This window comes from Cucurbita maxima, unplaced genomic scaffold (assembly GCF_002738345.1).
Source record: "Cucurbita maxima cultivar Rimu unplaced genomic scaffold, Cmax_1.0 Cma_Scf00022, whole genome shotgun sequence".
Taxonomy (NCBI): domain Eukaryota; kingdom Viridiplantae; phylum Streptophyta; class Magnoliopsida; order Cucurbitales; family Cucurbitaceae; genus Cucurbita; species Cucurbita maxima.
The window spans coordinates 3,109,703-3,110,720 of NW_019272038.1; the positions used below are offsets into that span (position 1 = coordinate 3,109,703).

At 39.6% G+C, this 1,018-nt stretch overlaps 1 protein-coding gene across 1 annotated transcript in view; it reads left to right on the plus strand.

The window, feature by feature from the left end:
* Positions 1 to 206: 206 nt before the first annotated feature.
* The window catches only part of LOC111496451 (transcription factor bHLH139-like), a 1,464-nt gene continuing 652 nt past the window's right edge, over positions 207 to 1,018 (plus strand). The window contains exons 1-2 of the mRNA XM_023146891.1: positions 207 to 635; positions 714 to 902. Of these exons, the coding sequence (XP_023002659.1) occupies positions 240 to 635; positions 714 to 902 (585 nt within the window). The 5' untranslated portion in view covers positions 207 to 239. The remainder of the gene's footprint in view (positions 636 to 713; positions 903 to 1,018) is intronic.

Genomic DNA, 1,018 nt, shown 5'->3' on the forward strand with positions numbered 1-1,018 from the left:
ACCTTGGTCCGGAGTTGGGGTCTCCTAATTTCATTTGGATGGCATCATAGTGGACTCTTGATATAATCAATGATTTATAAATCAGTAATCAATGATTAATAAAAATTCCGTGGAAGTCAAATTCTGTTATCCCATTGCCATCACAGCATTGAGTATAAATATCTCATTTTCTTTCAATCATCCCCAAAAGAAAAAAACAACAAAAACAGAGATCTTAGCTTTGATTTCTCTTCATAAAAATGGAAGCTTTGGGAGCTTTTACTGATGGGGAATGGGATTCTTTCACTGCCATCTTCTCATCCCTTCAAGAACTCGATCAATCCCTCACCTCCACTGAGCTTCCATTGCCCAACAATGGCGCCTCTGAGCTTCCTAATAATACCTGGTTCTATTCCTTAGACGCTTTTGATCCCAATTTCCAGAGCTCTGTTCAACAGGACATGAGCTGTAGTAGCTGCAGTCCTGTTTGGATGGACGAAATACAAAAGTGTCTCGCCGCCACCGCTGAAGCTTGCGACCATGGCAGCCAGCCGCCACAGCTTGTCGATGGAAATGAACCGATTGCGACGAAAAGAAAAGACAAAAACAGAGAGCTTTCTTCTAATCAGAAGAAGAAAACTCGAATCTCCGGCGATGTAAGACTTCTTTTTACAAAAAAATTTCTTGGGTTTCAATTTTATTCAACATTTTTACAATTTTTTTTTTCAATTTAGGGGCAAAAGAAGAAAACCCAGAAGAAAACAGAGGAAATAGTTGAGGATGCAGGGGTATCAGAAGGACAGAGCTCGAGTTCAGAAGAGGAGAGTCACGGCGGCTCAGCCACCACCTCCGACGGCGGCATGAACGGAAAGGGCAGAGCCAGCAGAGGGTCGGCCACAGATCCACAAAGCCTGTACGCCAGAGTACGCATTTTCTTCTCAATTCTCCTCTGTAAACTCTGTTTTTTTTTTTTTTTTTTTTTTTTTTTTTTTTTTTTTTTTTTTTTTTTTTTTTTTTTTTTTTTTTTTTTTTTTTTTTT